At 40.5% G+C, this 18,181-nt stretch overlaps 1 protein-coding gene across 1 annotated transcript in view; it reads left to right on the top strand.

Annotated features, from left to right (window-relative positions):
- Positions 1-18,181, top strand: part of Gycalpha99B (guanylate cyclase 1 soluble subunit alpha 2) — a 628,187-nt gene that overhangs the window by 320,500 nt on the left and 289,506 nt on the right. Inside the window, exon 6 of the mRNA XM_067143771.2 lies at positions 9,340-9,519. Within this exon, the coding sequence (XP_066999872.2) occupies positions 9,340-9,519 (180 nt within the window). The remainder of the gene's footprint in view (positions 1-9,339; positions 9,520-18,181) is intronic.

Genomic DNA, 18,181 nt, shown 5'->3' with positions numbered 1-18,181 from the left:
ACGTGGAATTGTCTACCACCACATTTCAAAGGTATCTAGATAAAGAGGGCAGCACGGTGTTCTGTGGATTAAAGATGGCGGATGACAACTGATGAAATTGCCCGCATGATAGCAGCACGGTGCTCTGTTGATTAAAGATGGCGGATGACAGCTGTCAAAAAGCACATGGCTTTGTTTCCAAACAAGAGCACGTGGAATTTGCCGCCACCACATTTCAAAGGTGTCTAGCTAAAGAGGGCAGCGCGGTGCTCAAAGATGGCTTCTGTCAAAAAGCATTTTTCAAATTATCCGCCACCACATTTCAAAGGTAAGTAGCTAAAGAGGGCAGCACTGTGCTCTATAGATTAAAGCTGGCGGATGACAGCTGCACGTGGATTTGTTTATCTCGAGCTAGTGAGGTTAAGTTGGTAGCACTAAGGTTTAGGCCCGCTAAGATAGCAGCACTGCGGATGACAATTGACGAATTTGCAGCTACTGCGATAAAGAGGGCAGCACGGTGCTCTGTAGTTTAAAGATGGCGGATGACAGCTGTCAAAAAGCACGTGGCTGTCAAAAAACACGTGGCTTTGTTTATCTCGCGCTAGTTAGGTTAAGTTGATACTACTGAGGTTTAGGTCCGTCAAGATGGCAGTACTGAGATTAGCGATGCGTTGTTGTCTGTCAAAAAGCACGTGGCTGTCAAAAAACACGTGGCTTTGTTTATCTCGTGCTAGTTAGGTTAAGTTGGCACTACTGAGGTTTAGGCCCGTCAAGATGGCAGTACTGAGGTTAGCGATGCGTTGTTGTCGATGTCAGCTGTCAAAAAGCACGTGGCTTTGTTTACTAATTCACATTTCCCGCGGGTGGTGGAGGAGACCTCTGGGAGGCCTCTGGCTGTGGTTGTGGTGGAGGAGGCATCTGGGAGGCCTCTGGCTGTGGTGGTGGTGGAAGTGGCCTCTGGGAGCCTGCGGTGGCGGTGGCGGCCGAACTGTCCTATTATACTACTTACACGCTAGCAAATAGGTATGTTCGCAAGCAGTTTTGTCATTCTTCAACACACCAACTACAACATTTCCTACTTTTCCGCCACTTGAATCAGTGGTTTCGTCAATACTCACCCACAGTTTTTCGCTATCACATACTGCCCGAATTCTCTGTAAAGTTTCTTCGTAACATTTTGGGAGATAGTTTTTCCTTAATGTGGATTCGTCTGGAGGCTCAAAATTAATGTACTTTGTTAGGAAATTTCTCAGTCCCGGAATATTTATTTTACCAAGAGGAATGTCGGCGCAAACAAATGCTCTGCACACATCTAAATACTACTGGGAATATTTAGATGGGCCTGCATTTGAAGTAGCTGGTTCAGCTATTAGTAATTATCGCAAACGCACACGCGAAGCAGCCGCAGTATGCTTATTTCCAGACAAATGCTGGGTTACTTGAGGACGTTGATCTTCGCGTACTGTTTTACCACATGGTTGGCAAAATAATACTTTTCCATCGGTAGTGAAAATGCTTTTAAATTCCACTACATATTGTTGAAGGCGCGACCTTGTACTCGACTTCTCTTCTGGCATTATTTTGCAGGTTACGACACACGCATTTACGGTGAATGACTGTTTCAATAAAAAGAATAGCAGCGGACACTGAAGGAAATATTTCTTATAAATCCATACAAAATCACACGAACAGCTAACCTTAGGAGTGATGAAATTTCACTACCTAATGGTGGGGCAATATTCTTCCGAGTCTCCCATGTCGTACCGGAATTACGTCACCTTATCTCTCCGTGATTGCCTTTCGCTGATATTCTATAAACAAAACCCGAGAGGGCTGACTCGTAAAGAATTGGAATGACATCATGCAAGGAAACATCTTGTGCAGCAAATCAAATAGCTGTCTAAATGTAACGATGTAGCCAGTGACCAGCAAGTTTTAGAACTTATGGAGGGAAGTCCATATAGCCGAAACATTCAGATACATTATAATAAATACACTGTTAAAAACAATACCGTAATCGTAAAATGAATATATGAGCATTATTTTATAACACAGAAGTATTTAAAATTTTATTGATCAACAAATATTGCTGATTTATGTGCTTATTATAGATTTTCTTGAAATATGTATTTACATTTAAAAAATGTGAAAATGTGTGTTTTTATGTGAAATAAGATTCAGTTTTTACACTTGGGGATGCACAATAGAATTAATGAACTTCGTAACTTGCGTTAAAATTTACGCAAAAAAATATGTAATTACATAAAAATCCGGTCCCTAGTTATCACTCCTATGAACGTGAAGTGAAAGTGTACGTCCTGCCTTTCGAGAGTTCGGTGCAGGGCTGGTGACTGTGACTTCCATAGTTAACTCCCCGTTACATAGACTCTTTTATTTTTTATTTATTTGCTATTGCTATTAGCTTTACGTCGCACCGACATATATAGGTTTTACGGCGACGATGGGACAGGAAAGGGAAAGGACTGGGAAGAATTCGGCCGTGGCCTTAATTAAGGTGCAGCCCCAGCATTTGTCTGGTGTGAAAATAGGAAACCACGAAAACCATCTTCAGGGCTGCCGACAGTGGGGTTCGAACCCACTATCTCCTGAATACTGGATACCGGCCGCACTTAAGCGACGGTGTTACATAGACTAGAGGATGGCTAAGGATCATTTATATAAATGGAATGTGGCGTATTAAGAAGTACCGTAGGTCTGGAGAACGGAGGACAGTGCGATGTCCTGAAAAATAAGAGTTTTCCAAGAGAGGTCGGTCAGATAATGTCAGATAGAAATGTTTATCAGTAATCAGTAAAAACCTCTCACCTCTCACCTCTCACAAATATAATGTCAGTGCAAGATGTGCTAGGGAGGGTAATATGTAATTACACAGGATGACCCGAAAGTCCGTTAATATTTACCGGGGCAATACTTCATGGAATATTGGAGGTAGTGAGGTAATGATTGACACACATGATTGCCATGCCATGGGGTTTTATTGACACCAATATATAGTACACAAGTATGCCGTGATATTCCGACCTCGTCAGGGGTCCTAAAAAACAACATCCGGCAGCAATTCCTCACCATACGCACGGATATGCTGTACAGTGCTTTACACAATATAGTCCCTCGACTATTGGACTATTGTTGATAAATCATGGCCAAAATGTTGAGCATGTGTTATAAAAGATCATCGTCTTTGCTAAATCCTAATTTGTGTGCTAATTATTGCTTGTGCATCGTATGAAGCGCCATCTGTTGTTCATTGTGTGTACTTTATGTTGGAGTCAATAAAAATACCATATCATGCCAGTCATGTATGTCAATTATTACCTCTCAACCCCTAACATTCCGTGAAGTACTGCCTCATCAAATGTTAGCGGAATTTCTGGTGATCCTGTACGTGAGTCGCTATTTCTAGATACCCTGAAATTCTGAAAGATCATATCCGTTAAAAAATATGTCAGAAGATACGGAATCAGGTTAAAAACTGCGGAATTCTTTTCCGTCTTCAATTCACATTACCGTTGTACCTGGAAAAACCACCGTCTGAAATATTCAAGTTTAGAACGTTATCCGGTAAGCTTCTATCACCTAAGGTTCAATGTTATGTGAGTACTTCAAGCAATTCTCACTATTTATTATATATGTTCTGCGGGTCAGCGTTTCTCCAAAAACATTATCACATAACAGTTTCCGCAGGCGCAGCGGCGATATGTAGCTTGTTTCTAAGCTGTGGTCTTACATCGAAATAATGATGACAGTACAGTAAGTCCGGTGTTACGACAGAAACCCTGTGGCAGAATTAACCGAACATTTCTAAATTCACACATCTGAAGACGCGGGTAGCGTTCGACCGTGCACCGGGATGGATGTAAGTAAAGTGGAACGGCGGTCATATATACACTGACTGACAGAGCAAATGCAACACCAAGAAGGAGTGGTCAGAACTTTATGCCAATTGCAGGGTAGACTGACGTCACTGAGGTATGCTCATGATGTGAAATACGCCGCTGTGCTGCGCACGTAGCGAACGATAAATGGGACACAGCGTTGGCGAATGGCCCACTTCGTACCGTGATTTCTCAGCCGACAGTCATTCTAGAACGTGTTGTCGTGTGCCACAGGACACGTGTATAGCTAAGAATGCCAGGCCGCCGTCAACGGAGGCATTTCCAGCAGACAGACGACTTTACGAGGGGTATGGTGATCGGGCTGAGAAGGGCAGGTTGGTCGCTTCGTCAAATCGCAGCCGATACCCATAGCGATGTGTCCACGGTGCAGCGCCTGTGGCGAAGATGGTTGGCGCAGGGACACGTGGCACGTGCGAGGGGTCCAGGCGCAGCCCGAGTGACGTCAGCACGCGAGGATCGGCGCATCCGCCGCCAAGCGGTGGCAGCCCCGCACGCCACGTCAACCGCCATTCTTCAGCATGTGCAAGACACCCTGGCTGTTCCAATATCGACCAGAACAATTTCCCGTCGATTGGTTGAAGGAGGCCTGCACTCCCGGCGTCCGCTCAGAAGACTACCATTGACTCCACAGCATAGACGTGCACGACTGGCATGGTGCCGGGCTAGAGCGACTTGGATGAGGGAATAGCGGAACGTCGTGTTCTCCGATGAGTCACGCTTCTGTTCTGTCAGTGATAGTCACCGCAGACGGGTGTGGCGTCGGCGTGGATAAAGGTCAAATCCGGCAGTAACTGTGGAGCGCCCTACCGCTAGACAACGCGGCATCATGGTTTGGGGCGCTATTGCGTATGATTCCACGTCACCTCTAGTGCGTATTCGAGGCACGTTAAATGCCCACCGCTACGTGCAGCATGTGCTGCGGCCGGTGGCACTCCCGTACCTTCAGGGGCTGCCCAATGCTCTGTTTCAGCAGGATAATGCCCGCCCACACACTGCTCGCATCTCCCAACAGGCTCTACGAGGTGTACAGATGCTTCCGTGGCCAGCGTACTCTCCGGATCTCTCACCAATCGAACACGTGTGGGATCTCATTGGACGCCGTTTGCAAACTCTGCCCCAGCCTCGTACGGACGACCAACTGTGGCAAATGGTTGACAGAGAATGGAGAACCATCCCTCAGGACACCATCCGCACTCTTATTGACTCTGTACCTCGACGTGTTTCTGCGTGCATCGCCGCTCGCGGTGGTCCTACATCCTACTGAGTCGATGCCGTGCGCATTGTGTAACCTGCATATCGGTTTGAAATAAACATCAATTATTCATCCGTGCCGTCTCTGTTTTTTCCCCAACTTTCATCCCTTTCGAACCACTCCTCCTTGGTGTTGCATTGTCACTGTCAGTCAGTGTATATAAAATTTGCAACTCCCCAGGGCTGAAATGCATGTGATTGCCATGCGGAGCTACGAAAAACTGTGGGTTATATAGGGCGTTGCCATATCGACTACTGCACGTCGGGTGTGTGCGATACTTCATAAATTGCCATAAACTATTGAAACCGGATATGCTGCGATATATACATGAAGTGATTTAAACACACGTGTCGCTAGGCGAGCAGATATGTAACTCAGCTAGCAATGAATAACAATGACGATTTGAAACAGCCGCAAGAAGTTGAAGAAGAAAGATATTTGAATCGAAATAAGCATATTTCACAAAGAAATACGAATTGGAGAAAGTCTCTGTCATCGGCTTGATAATTGGGAGCCGTGGAGCTATTCCAAGGAAATTTCTGAATTTCCGCATGTTGTTTTCGATTTCTAAGCCATTAAGTCAAGAAGTGGCTGTTCTCGCACTGTCTGCGGTGTCATTCTATTGTTTGTAACTGGGAGAAGATATAGAAAACCTTTAATTTACCAGACGTTTTAGGTTATAAACTACATTGTAAATGGTATTCTTTGTTTTATGGCAATCTGCAGTGGAAGAAAAATGTAAGTATTAAAAGTGACATCTCTATAACACAACATCTAAGGTCAAGTTCAGGGAAAAGCCTTCAGATGTCTTGACAACCGTTGTCAGAGAGGGAGATGTACTCTCCCCTTTGCTCTTTAACTTTATACTTGATAAGATGATCAGAGAACTGCGCCGATAAATGAAAGGAATGTGTGGAATACGTTTAGGGTTCAAGAAAAAGGAATACTGGTAGACTGTCTAGAATTCTTTGATGATATTGTGATATTGTCGGAATCGTTAGATGTGGCGGTTAACTAAACCACGCAACTACAGATACGAGCGACTAAACCAGGCTTACAGATCTCTATCAAGAATACACAGTATACGGAAAATATCAAGACAGCTCCTAGATGGATGACAATAGAAGGAGGGAACATTCAGAAGGTTTAAAGATTTAAATACCAAGGAGAATAGATAGAAACTGGCCTGACACAAAAAAGAAGCATGGGAGCCCGAAGAGACAAAACGAATTTAGCATTCGAACTAACTATGAACGTCGACAATAAGAGAGAATATTTCAACTAATGCAAAATTAAGACATTACCAGACAGTAATTCGTCCTGAAGGCTTATACGCAACATAAACTGTTACTCTAGTAAAATAAGAAGTACTTGAGAGATTAGAAGTGGTGGAACGAATGATTCTCAGGAAGAAAATGGGACCGCGAAAGACGGTCAATTTAGAATACGAGGGAACCAAGATGCGTATACCCAAATAGAAAATATATCGGGCGTCATACGGACACATCCTGAAAATGGACAAGAGGAGCTTAACACTGCAAATAATACAGTTTCTAGCGAACAAGGAGTTTAAAGTTTTCTATATCCAAGAGGTAAAAATGGTTGTAGAAGAAATTGGAACATAGGAGCCAGAGATATACAACAGGTTGATTAAAATAAAACAAGCTTGCATAGGTTTTCAGGACAGAACTAGGCATAGAATGATACCATCATGGAGAGAAGAGCGAAGAGAATGAGAATGAGGGAATATTGGACAAGGACAAATACTAGAAGAAACGAAGCTGATACGAATTAATGTGGTCCTGAGATGGACAAAACTAGAAAGAATAATAATAACACCCCTAAAGATAAAGTCAGGTAATCGGTTTCTATTGACTCCATGTTATTAATCGTCCCATTACAATGCCATCCTGCCAACAGGGTCACGCGGCTGTGAGCTTGCATCTGGTAGATAGTGGATTCAAATACCAATGTCGGCAGCCTTGTAGATGGTTTTCGATGGTTTCCGATTTTCACACCAGGCAAATGCTGGGGCTGTACCTTAATTAAGGCCACGACCGCTTCCTCCCACTCCTAGCCCTTTCCTATCTCATCGTCGCCATAATACCTATGTGTGTCGGTGCGACGTAAAGTAACTACCAAAAAAGTGCCATCTGCCTTTTTATATATTTATCATCGGTTACCTGTAAATAAAGTTTACTGACCAAGCAGAGTGGTCTCACTACGGCTATGGATCTAAGCTCTGCAATCGAGAGACGCATGGATTTGCCCCATCATTGGATGTTCTGAAAACGGATTTCTCTAGTTTCCCATTTTCAATTCTAGGTGTTACCGTATTTTTGTGGTAGTCAGAGGTGAAAGAAGGTGCGGGGTGGTGAACAGGTCTCAAGATACGAAAGTAAAATTAATTTAAAATTTAACAAGGTTATATTTTCTTTTCAAACTCAGAAATAACAAGAATGGCAGGTACAGAGTAGCAAGGCAACAAAGAGCAACAATAGTATTTACAAGTTTTGGGCTTCGGGCCCCGAACTTCCAATTCTCGAGCAGTTAGCCCGAATTTACATGTACATAAGGTTTAGCAAAGGGGCAGAAAACCCCAATCATGCCCAGGAGCACTTGCTCCGAATTACACAGTAATACCTCCTAGAGGCACGCAGAAACAAATTGCAAAAGAGCGATCCGCTCTCAAAGTTTTAAGCCTATCACAAGGCCACACCTAATTCCACTTTCAAGCTGTCCTCTAAGGACATATACACAGGGGTTAAATACCCAACCTACTGAGGTCTATTAAATGAGAAGAAGGTTAATTATATGACCTCTAAAATAACAATTTGAGAGGAGGCGATCTGCACTCCTAATGTTTTTGTTTCAAAACCTAATTTGGCTCTAGGCCACTGATGCAAGGGCTAATCCAATACTACAGAGGTGACTTTAGAAAAGAACAAATTTACATAATGTTAAGGAAGAATAGGTTGAGAAAATAAGTTCACCTCAAAACAATATGAGTGGGAGCTCGAGAGGGTTAAGCACTCTCTATCCCAATATGTAGTTTAAAAGATAGAATAGATACAAGTTTCTTTACATTTTAAGGAAGGTTACATAATGGAAAAACTTCGGACCCGCCCCGAGAGTTAAACTGCTGAGCAAGCAAGAAAAGAAGTAATTAATCGGCCATTACCTGGTTGTTGACTGCCGCCGAAGAAAGAGGCGCTTCCCGCCCCCTGCTATGTACTTTACACACGAAAAGATGGAACAGAAGTGGCGCAGAGACCCTAAAATCAGCAGTTTATATACTCTCGCGGAAAGTTCGAGGCGTTTTAGGAAGGAAAACACCCGCCCACAATCTTTTATTGGTGGTTAAAGAAAACCCCTACACAAGATGAAGAAGAAACACATCATTGGTGGAAAATTAATTTAAGAATTTCGGGATTGGCTAAATTCAAAACAAGGGGAAAGAAAGGGTTAATATTGCCAACTTAAACAATGACTGAAAGAAATTTAGCAAAGAACAAACTTTTGAAATTAAATTTTCTTCAAAAAACAGTTCTTTCACTCCGCACTAGGGTGCACTATTGTTGATCTTCAGTAGTGTCCTCTAGAAGAGAAAGTTCACACTTCTTACTACAAGCAAAACAAAAATACGTCGAAAATGACACAGTTCAAAAACTCTAAAATTTCCAGGTAGTGACATCTTCTGAGAAAGTAGAAAATTAATACCGTCAATCAAGTTCAGACTTCCTCCAGCAGAGGAGTTTCAACTGGCGCAAATTTTAAATTAGCGGCGTGGAGGTGTACCGCCCGGTACACTAGGAAAATACCCAGATTGTTCCTATTTGTAGGCCTCAGCCGATTTCTTTCACTTCCTTACTCAAATTCATTCACTACCATTAATTCCATGTTCATTAGTTCCTCAACTGACGTTGGCGTCAGGAAGGGCATCCGGCCGTAAAATGGTATGACATATAAATTCATCTCACATCATCCCTAACCCCCTATCAGGAGCTGTAACTAAGGGGCTAAAGGACTACTTACTTGTAAATACAGATTATTGAATCAGCTATCTAACATGTCCTCCACATCACCCAAAATCAGACTGGCACCATAGTAGATTGATCCTCCACTGTCTCCACTTGTGTGTATAGTTCAGTGTATGCTGTTACATAACTATCTTGTGTGATCTAATTCCAGGGCATGGAGCTCAAGGGACAGATGGTATTCTGTCCGGAGTCTGACTCCTTGCTGTTCGTCGGCTCACCCTTCCTCGACGGACTGGAAGGGCTCACGAGCTGTGGACTCTACATCTCAGATATTCCTCTCCACGACGCCACCAGGGACGTGATTCTCGTGGGGGAACAGGCGCGCGCACAGGTCAGTACATTGTACGTCCTCCTGTAGTGCTAAAGCTGAAGAGTTCAGCGAAATAAAAACCAGACAGCCCAACATTTCGAATAATTCTGTTTATCTTGCTGCAAGTTATCATAAAATAAATTCAAATCGGACGGTGTCAAGTTCACGGGAGCTCATATTGTCCTAGAATACACATTAGTTATATTGCAAGTATTGTTTAAACTAAATATTCGCATTAGTCGGTACAGGTTTAAAATATTATTATTCACATTCTGTTTCGTAATTGGTCCACCTAGCGTGTCATACATGGTACGGCGAACTACTCCGTCTTCTTGGACTCTTATTATTGAAACCGCGTGCTATGCATTTCTTGCTACGGCATTGTCGTGTTCAGAGAAGTCCGCCTAAAACATTACTTTGTGCGTTTTAATGTAACGTCGTTGCTGGGGTGAAACCTCCTATGTGATAATATTTCTGGAGAGATACTAACCCACAGCACATACGTTATGAAGGGCGAGAATGCATTGACAATATTCACACAATATTTCACCTTAGATGACAGAACCTTACCGGCTAAATTTCTAAGCTAAATTATTTCACATAAGAGGTTTAGTCCCGGCAGCGAGGATATCATGTTCTTTAGTACTGCATAGCGGCATAAACAGAAGTGTTTTTACGAATGCCAGTAACGGTTGCACTTTTGAAATCCTTTTTCCTTATATAGTTATTAATATATGGATCATGCTCAATATTTTACTCTGAGGTGCGTATTTACATGAGCATTAGCTGAATAATAATGAGCTTCTTGTATACTTAATACATTTTGCACAAACACTATTTGTTTCATTGCATCAATATTCTTTTTTTCCCACATCAATTCAGCTTTACATTAGTAAATATCTTTTGCCGGGAGAAGATACACGACAGCTTCAAGAGGAGTACACTTAGACTGTGAAAAGTAAGCAAATATAAAATTAAATATCAACACCGCATCAATATGAGTGTGCTGTTATTCTTTTCTGTTGTCCTCTACATGAATTACTCTTCATTTTTCGAAATTTTACACATTCACTTCTTAGGCCGTCCGCACACGAGACAGCACGAAAACAATAAAAGTCACCAGATGATCCTGGTGACACTGGTGATAAAGGCAATATCGGTGGTCTGAGCAACAACGCATCTGCATACGGGGAAACATTTTAGACAGTCAGCTCGTACCTTCCAAGTAGATAATATCTACAACATACCGAAGTAGTTCCTTTAAAATTATTGTTGAAGGTCGGACATCTCTTCTTTTTCTTTTCGTCATGTCGAGTGAATCAAGTGAGGAAGAAATGCTGTACCTATACCGGTACATAACATCCTGAAGAAGATTCAATCAAAGGTATACAATATACGATGAAAACTATCGGTTCAAGCCAAAGAACTGAAAGAAAGTGACGTCAAATTCCTTCTACTTTATAGAATGTCGAAAGTCATATAATTTACTAGTTGAAATTATTACCCCTACTCTCCATCATCAAAACACTAACATGACGTAGTGCATCAGTGCTGAAGAAAGAATCTTGATTACATTAAGGAAAGCATTATTTCTACTGCCTTAAAATATCTCTTTTACGAGTTTCTTAAAAACTAAGTACATTTACAAGATATTAACACATTTTTAAACATTGTGAACAAAAGCATTCATAGGTTTCTCGATTACGTTTATATAAATTATATGAATTGCAGTTTTTTCCACTTTGAAGTGTTGGGTTCCAGTGGATGTCCAAGGGATTGATCAAGGCCATATGCATTTTAGGGTGGTATATTTGTAACATTGTTACATTCCATTATTTCTATAATGTAATATGTGAATGATTGAAATAAAATACCGCCACATACCTGACAAACAGTTTTCTGCAGCCACCTGATGGCACGCATTGTCTGTCACGTCTTGTTTGGAATACTCATTGAGAGTGAAAATATATGAAACACAGTCTTTTTTCCATAGTGCCCAAGGATTTTAAATTAAACCCCTCCGTATCAACAGGCGATAAGGGAACAAGTTCCTTAGATCGCGCCCCACTGCAGGTCGCTCGGGTAGCTCGGATCGCACCAGTTGATTAGATCGCTGTTGACTGCTTTCTTATTGCTCCATTGGTGGGTCCACCTTCCTTTACCTAGGAAGTGACAGGGAGGGGATATTGTGTCGCTGTTGAATTTATTTCGTGTTGCCTCGTGTGTGGACGGCCTTAAAGTCTTATCCAATCTTTTATATTTTCAAATGTATGGTTCTTGAAACGAACTATGAATTATGATTGATGGGATCCTTACAGTCAGATAGTTCTGTGGTAAGCTTCGACATTCCTGTTGAAGATACAGCAACAACTTCCATGACGTGGGACGGAAAGTTGTTCTGAACAGTTCATAATCGCACGTCATCACTCATCACGTAAGACAGAGGGAGATAAATTCATTTATTTCTGCTTCCCCCCATTTGGAGGATGACAGAAAGGCAAAGCTTACATAAAAAGTTGATTGATAACTACAGGGGTCGTGTAAAATGTGTCTATAAATTATTGGTATACCATAATATAGCCTACTTGTTACTTAATCAAAATTGTATGTCAATAATTTTGAAATCCAAAATTGAAGAGTATAAATAATTTCTTGCTATTCTTAACGAGACTTTCAGGGCTGCTAACCCATTATAATGTCTACCCGGAATTAAACTAGTTATACTTAGAATCCCGTAAATCAAGAATTGTAAATTAGCTATCCAAATTAAATTTCCTAAAAAAAGTTGTGAAATGTGTGTTTAATGGTTACACTTACTCCTGTTATCAATCCTAAAATTTCTATGGACATCCAGAATGTGTATTAATATGATAATTTTCTGACCTTAAAGCAAACGTTTCTGCTGAAATCAAATTGTACCACCTGGTAGAAATACATCCTGAACTATTTACAAACAAGCTATCAGGATGAATTTATAAGGAAAATGAGAATCTGACATAAATTCTACCCATAACTGAACCAGTTATATTTAGAATCCTGGAAATCAAGAACTGTAAACGCATGGGGAAAATGTAAAGCAATATTGTGTAATTAATAATGTATATGTATGTTGGGTATTCAGCCCGAAGGCTGGTTTGACCCTCCACAGCTCCACCAATAGCTGTTATAGATAACCTAGATGTCACTGAAGAGGCATACTAGGGAAATGAGGAGTAAGGTAGTTTCCTGTTGCCTTCCTCACCGAGCCAGAATTTTCTATTGCACATCAGCCTGCCAAGCTCGCTGAAATGCATGCACCAACCGACCCTATAACAGCGGCTGGCTGTATAAGGAATGGTATTACAAACATCGCTCATACCTCGGTCACATCCTTATTGACAAAGCCAAGGATCATAGTGAGACAGGTCAATGAAATTAACAAATTGCTCTAGCCCATACCATACCAGAATACATAGTGCACTATAAACACTACTCTCACCAGCAAGAGTATATTTATGAGAATTTTTGCTGCCGAAGATTACGAGGAATAATACGAGGAAGAATGCGAGGGGTAATATAAAATTTGTAATAAAATGTTACCCTTTATGCATGACCGATTTAAAAGTTCACCACTTACAGGCTTTTTAAACTAATTAAGATCTTTTTATCATTACATTTAAATAAATAATAAATTCAGGTTCCATTTATAAATTGACACGTGTTTAGCACGCTAATATGGAGAATGATATGATTCATATGCTCACAAAACAGTACACATTTCAGTTTGTGATAAACTGTACATAGAAACATCTGTAAATATATTTTTAGATGAAACTACGTCGAAAAACTCTTAAAATGAAATTCCTTTTTTCTTCAAGACCCTGTCTCTTGACACTTGGATTTTCCAGAGACTTTGAATTTCCTCTTCATTGGGTAGGTATCCACAGTTCCTAATTTTCTATGCACCAGGTTTGCGGTGTATCTATAATTATAGAATGTTGAATATACGTTAGAACTTTCATTATCTCACACAACATGAACAGGAGAGAATAGGTGCCTCATGGGCTTCCAAAAGTAACCAATATTTTTAGTGTAAAGCCTCCAACGCAATGTACTAATACAAAATGATATAAATGCTGGTAGTATATGCCTCATCACTAAAATAAAATGAATACCGTAAAGAACGCAGAAGTAAACAGCAAAGAAGGATGAACTGAAATTGACTTGTGGACCCTTGCACGCCTTATCGTACAGAAGAAAGAAAGTAAATCTTGTGAAGAAGATAGTTTTTTTTTTTTTTGCTAGGGGCTTTACGTCGCACCGACACAGATAGGTCTTATGGCGACGATGGGATAGGAAAGGCCTAGGAGTTGGAAGGAAGCGGCCGTGGCCTTAATTAAGGTACAGCCCCAGCATTTTCCTGGTGTGAAAATGGGAAACCAAGGAAAACCATTTTCAGGGCTGCCGATAGTGGGATTAGAACCTACTATCTCCCGGATGCAAGCCCACAGCCGCGTGCCTCTACAGGCACGGCCAACTCGCCCGGTGAAGGTAGTTCAACGGACGAAGTAAGGAAATCAGTCTTTTATTGTAAGGGTTTCCAAACTTTTGATACCCACGACTTCCTATCCATCGTAAATATTTATCGTCCCGTTTTGAAGGGAAGTGTAGGCAGGAAGAGGTAGACCAAGGCATGTATATGACACACAAATTCGAGTGGATGGGGGATGTAGTAGTTACATACGTATAGAAATGAAAATGTTAGCACATGAGAGGGTTGCATCAAATCAGTCTGTAGACTATGGACAGATTGAACAAACAGCAACATATCTGTACAGCACCATCACAGTGGTTTCGATTGTTAACGTCAGGTATTTATATATGTATAATTTACTCTTTTAGATAGAGAAATGAAGATCAGCAATAGTAAGGATTTAGAAAGAAGCTAAAGGAACGTTCAGCACATATACTTTGATCTTCATTTTCATAGTTCATTCACCAGTGCAGAAAATCCGTATTGCCTGTTATAAAAATGTATTTAAATCCTTTCAAAAAGAACAGTTTTTTACTAGTACATTTGAATCGGTTAATGGAGGAATGAATTAAGTCATATTTCGTACTTTTCAGGTGAAAGATGAAACTATATTTACGCGAAAGTGCCACCCATGCCATACGTAATTACAGTGAAATCATTATGATAAAACATCCATCATTTGTAAGTAGAAATATCAAATACATACAATAAATTCGCGCTTCGATGAAACTACCTATACACCCGAATAATTTTATGAAAGTTGACGACTATATTCTGAGTAGATATTGGCTGCCCTTTACACTTTAGTCTTCAACGTCTTTCTCTTTGATTGTGGATGCCCTGTAATTCTAACAGGACCTTTCTATCTCGAGTCTAGTTGCTATAGAATGGCAATTGCCATTGTTTTCATTCCTCAGTCTTAATGCTCTGAAGACGAACTTCTTAGCAAGATGGTAACGCGCCAGCTTACAATAATCGTAACTCGACCTAATACCCCCAAAATACCATCATTACATTCCTCATGGCTTCCTCGTGTATTCTACGTCACACACCTTCTGGTCTTATGAAGCCAAGAGTTTGAAATGGAATATTATGTGGAACACGTTCATAGCAAAGTAATAATATACTAACAGGAAGTATATCGCAGGTACCTGTGTCCCAAAGTTCATATAAAGACATAGCGTTGAAGACCTTATACTCTATATCTCAGTGGTTGAAAATGAAAATCTCCAGCCTGTTTCCAGTCATTTGACCGGATCAGGAATGAAATGAAAGAAGCCCCTATGTAGCGGTAAGGATAGGAATTGTACCAGCTGCAGAAGCCTGCCGCACTCCTCTGGGGCAATGAATAATGACTGACAGACGAAATGGAATGATAGAAGAGAGTGTTGCTGGAATTAAAGATGACAGGTAAAACCGGAGTGTCCGGAGAAAAGCCTGTCCCGTTTCCGATTTTTCTAACATAATCTCACAAGGATTTACAGGGATTTGAACCACGGAACCCAGCGGTGAGAGGCCAGCGCACCATTGGGTGAGTCACGCAGGTTCACTGTCTCAATGGATAAAGTATCGAAATCAATCTTTTATTGGCGTGAAGTCAAAATTTTTGACACCCTTCGCCCCCATTTCCTCCAGTTGTTAGATGTTTTCAAGCAGAAATGTATTGTTTCTGATACTTAGCTAATAATAATCAAGAGTTTATATTAAAACATAATTAGTTTCTTTTGAAGAAAATATTATTTTGCTAATGAGCCATGTAATCAAATAGGTTTGTATCGCTGAGCTCAGAAACTGTCTTCATCCAAACTAACAAACGACTGGCCACTATGTGTTAACATACCAATCAACCAGAGGAACAGAGTTCGCCTTAGTAATCGGTAGGCGAGTGTATTAGAGTTCTCTGTTAACTTAGTTTCTTTTTCCCCGGTACGTATAATATGTTCTGTGTAACCTGCTGCTCAACGTAAACGTACCCTACAGAAGTGGAAAGGTCGTATTCTGATTGGCTTCTGACTCTGCAGCGTTGTTCAATTAATATATCCTAATGACATTCACAGCATCTTTTAACTTAACTAACTTCATTCCAGAATATTATACTTTTACTGTAACCTTAATTAGTAAATTTAATGGGGGAGAGAGATTCTTCCGTATGGCAAATATTACACTAAATCTAACTGATCGTAGAGTCATGTTTAATTAAGAATCGGGTGGTTGTGTAAAATTGGAAACGTTGTGAAAAATCGGTATGACAACCATGTGAAAAGTAGTGATAATCAGTTTTTTAAAGTGTTTCAACAATGTGAAAAGAATCTGACATTAGCGGCAAAAGAAATCGATTCGTTAAATACAAAGCTTAACTAGAATAGTCAGCAAACCGCGTTAACGGCCACAGCACAACTTTCAGGTGTGACTTGCATGTTTGCCTTAGTTCACGAAGGACTTGCCCATGTAACAGGGCAGGCATGTATCGACCATGTGGTCAAGGAAGAAGGACAGCTCTGGGAGTTCAGCGGGATTACGGTCTGTGTGGCTGACCAGTGCACAATTAGTGTAAATGCTTCATCGTCGACAAATGTATGGGAGGACTGCGACACGGATATGGAACGAATCGAGTCACGGGCGGAAGACGATTAATGAGTCTACTACATAAGTACAAAGTAGTTTGAATATAAGATACTGTTAATGAGTATACTACATAAGTACAAAGTACTTTGAATATAAGATACTGTTCATTTATGAGTCATTTATGACGGTTTTTTTCTTATTTATACTGAAGTTTATTGGCAACAGAAGTTCAGTCGCATAGCACAGTAAGGTTTGCTTTTACGAATGTAATATTGTATGCCCAATCTCGACGTAATTGTCACTTTTACGAAATTAGTACGAAAAACATCGTCGAGTGACTATCCTTCTTTTCACATTATGTAGACTGTGCTTCAGATACCGAACTGTTAGTGGTTTAGGAGGCCTATTTTGGATTGAAAATCACTGTACATCTGTACACTGTGTCTTACATTGATAACCAATCGGAGAGTTTTCTCAGTGGAGGGAAACTCTGGAATTGTTTACATAGGGCAGCAGGTTACAGTGAAAAGACCATAGTGGAACTTACTCATGCTTCCAGCATTATGAACAGACGGTTATTTCTCATTTGACCACAGTGAGGAACATATTCGCCTGTTTGACATATCGAAGTGAAAAGACAAAAAAATGCCTGAAATGTACATACTTCTCTTCTTCACAGCCCGATTTAATTCCATTCAATTCTACTCTTCTCATAGGAAGAAAAAGCTGACTCATTCTGAATTGGTGTTATTTTATATCTCCATTTCTTCGATGTAAATATTTTCCTTGCTTCGAGTGTATTTCAACTATCTCAAAGAAGCTACATTTAGAAAGGAAAGAGAGAACTATTTCAAAGCACGGAGTGCTGACAACGGGATATTAATATTTAATATTACATCAAAACTCCAGCAATTATTTTAACTGTAACCTTGTTTTAATAATGAGTCTGTAGAAATGTCAGTGAATTTCCCTGATCCTCCATGTTACCTCCTAGATTATTCACCTTTAATCACAGAGTAGGCACAGGACAATATCCTCCTTGGCACATGTTTTCACAACCCCTATCTTATTGAATAATTTATTAATATTTTATTCTACACAATTCAATATTCCGTGAGGTCACTGAAGTAATTTGAACACCTTTCCATTGGCTTTGAATATTTTAGCCTTTGATGAGTTCCGAAGTTTGGAACATAATCCGTCCTCCGGACTGGCTTATGTTTGTTTATGTTAGCATTGCAGAATGTTCAATTCCAAAGGAAGTATCCTAGTATGCACGTTCAACTGAAGTAGGCAAAAGTGGTCCTAAGAGGAATGCTTTTGCGATTCTGACCCGTGAGGTCTCGCCTTAACATCCGTTATGATATGATTTAAGGATGCTACAACTGTTATGATCATCCAACCAGTGATGTGATACAAAGACTTAACGCAGTGGAGGTACTTTATAGATCTCAATAACTGTTGGTGAAATAGCGAGACATACCTCTGTACAACAGTATTTGCTATTCGAAAAGTCCATATTAACTTGACAGATTCATAGGATAATTTAACATTGTATTGAAGAAGGCATATATCTGATATTCAAGGCATTATTCTGAATCAGAA

This window comes from Anabrus simplex, chromosome 3 (genome assembly GCF_040414725.1).
Source record: "Anabrus simplex isolate iqAnaSimp1 chromosome 3, ASM4041472v1, whole genome shotgun sequence".
NCBI classification, from domain to species: Eukaryota; Metazoa; Arthropoda; class Insecta; order Orthoptera; family Tettigoniidae; genus Anabrus; species Anabrus simplex.
Note: the sequence above shows the minus strand (reverse complement) of the source record. Positions and strands in the feature narration are given on the sequence as shown.